We start from the raw sequence: 2,500 nt of genomic DNA on the forward strand, positions 1-2,500 counted from the left end.
AGATTGTTCTCAGGCCCAGCCATCCAGGCATGTTTAATTGTCAGGAAAATTTGCTTTTATTTACAGCTAATCAGTACAGCATTGATATTCATCAAGATTTGAGAGAAATGTATAAATAATTTCAACGCTCTTTGCCCTGGTATGTGTTGATGACTGTCACATTCTGCCACTTTGCACTGATTAAAGACGGATTAAAATCAACAGGGCCTATTATTTTAAAAGGGTCTTTGATCATAATTAACAGCATATTATAAATAATATCAGTATATTATATCAAGATCGATGTATGTATATTTATGATTTCAGTATAACAGATGTTCTTGCTTTCTATCTCTCTCTCTTTCTCTCTCTCTCTCTCTCTCTCTCTCTCTCTCTCTCTCTCTCTCTCTCTCTCTCTCTTGCTGTCTGTTTTTCAAAGCATAAATATGCATGTCCAGCTCTGATCAAGAAGAAACTTTCAAAAAGGCGATTTTCTTAATTCAGTCTTGAAGTGTAACTCTGCACACTCCCCGCAGCCTGATCATTATTCTGCAGGTAGACGCGTCAGGATCTCTCTCTAATCTGCTTCTGCTCTGTGGAGTGTCTCATCTTAATGTGGACTGAAATGTCATAGCTAATTAGCACCGCTAAGCATTTCATCTGTTAATACCTCAGCACATCATTAAGAGCTTACACATCTGCTGAGATCCACACAGGCACAAACTAATTGAATAATACAGGCTCACATGCTTCCAGACGGAAAGAGAGGCAGACAGGTAGACCTCCATGCTGCTAACGATAAGACTTAGACGATAACGATTAAGACAGCTCTTGCTCAACTATATGCACACTTCAAAAAATGTCAAGTGTCACATGAATTTGAATGCTTTCCAAAATGCCAAATTCCAAACCTGGGGGTCCGCGATGGGGTGCAAGGGGGCGCGCCAAGTTGGCAGGAGAAGTATAGCAAAATAAATAAATAATTGAATTCATTGAATAAGGTACACCAAAATAAAGCAAGAAGTGCATTATAGTATTTTGCATCTCTGAACATTAGTACTACTACCGAAGAAGAGATTTGAATAGAATAGCCTTTATTGTCATAATTCAAGTAAAATGTCAATGCAAGGTTGAGAGAGGAGGGAGTGCAGGTTAGGGAGTGTGCGTGCGTGCGTGAGTTTACTGCTGATATAACCCATGCTTCAGGTGTAGAGAGGAGTAAGGTGACTAACTGTTCGGTTTCCCCCCAGACATGTCCAGGTGTTTACTGCCTGTTCACATCCTCAGAGTGTCCGTCTTATTGTCTACTAACCTTCCATCCTTGTCTTGTGCCCGTGTCCTCGTGTGTGCAAGAGCACGACCCCACCCCCCACCCAAATCCCAACCACCCACACCCGCTCTCTCTCTCACACACACACACACTCATATTTTCTCTCTCTCTCTCTCTCTCTCTCTCTCTCTCTCTCTCTCTCTCTCTCTCTCTCTCTCTCTCCCCCTCTCTCTCTAATAAATGATACTAATAGTTTGGTTTTATATATATATTATATTCTTGGTACTCAAAGCCGCTTTACAGAAAAAAAATCACACATACTGTAATCTCTCTCTCTCTCTCTCTCTATCTCTCTCTCTCTCTCTCTCTCTCTCTCTCTCTCTCCCTCTCCCTGTAGCGCGGGGACGTGATCGACATCATCAGCAAGCCGCCCATGGGCACCTGGATGGGCCTGCTCAACAACAAGGTGGGCACCTTCAAGTTCATCTACGTGGACGTGCTGAGCGAGGAGCAGGAGAAGCCCAAGCGCTCCGTACGCAGGAAGAACCGACGCCGGAGCCGGCCGCCCAAGCCCACCTCCGTGGAGGACCTCCTGGACAGGATCAATCTCAAGGTAGAAATGCACACGAATGCAGACACACACACACACACACACACACACACACACACACACACACACACACACACACACACACACACACACACACTGGCCTCCCAAGCCCACACCCGTAGAGGAACTACTGAACTGGATTAATCTCAACAAAGGCACAGGCACAGGCACACGCCCGCGCACAGCACGCACGCATGAACACACACACACACACACACACACACACACACACATACACACACACACACATACACACACACACTGACCCCCCAAACCCACATCCTTAGAGGAACTGCTGGACTGGATCAATCTCAACGTATACACACAGACACACACACTGACCACCCAAAACCACATCCGTGGAGCAGCTGCTGACAGAATTGATCTTGCACGCAAAGACACACAAACACACACACATACAAACACACGCGTGTACAAAGTGTACAAAGTTAGTTAAAGCTGCCAAAAGCAACCATTATATGCAATTGATAAACGAAAATTGGTGCAGACAAAATTGAGCCCCTTTTTTTGAAGGCAGCAGCAAGTGTGATTGCCAGTCCTATAGCCTCAATATTTAATCTTAGCCTCACAAGTGGTGAAATTCCAAGGTCATGGAAATCAGCAATGGTTCTCCCGCTACT

The 2,500-nt window shown here is 44.7% G+C and overlaps 1 protein-coding gene across 4 annotated transcripts in view; it reads left to right on the plus strand.

Annotated features, from left to right (window-relative positions):
• Positions 1-2,500, plus strand: part of sash1a (SAM and SH3 domain containing 1a) — a 330,500-nt gene that overhangs the window by 312,181 nt on the left and 15,819 nt on the right. For all 4 annotated transcript variants that reach the window (XM_063223029.1, XM_063223025.1, XM_063223026.1 and 1 more), the window contains one exon: positions 1,647-1,862. In XM_063223029.1, coding sequence (XP_063079099.1) covers positions 1,647-1,862 — 216 coding nt within the window. The remainder of the gene's footprint in view (positions 1-1,646; positions 1,863-2,500) is intronic.

Source organism: Engraulis encrasicolus, chromosome 18 (assembly GCF_034702125.1).
Source record: "Engraulis encrasicolus isolate BLACKSEA-1 chromosome 18, IST_EnEncr_1.0, whole genome shotgun sequence".
Classification (NCBI taxonomy): domain Eukaryota; kingdom Metazoa; phylum Chordata; class Actinopteri; order Clupeiformes; family Engraulidae; genus Engraulis; species Engraulis encrasicolus.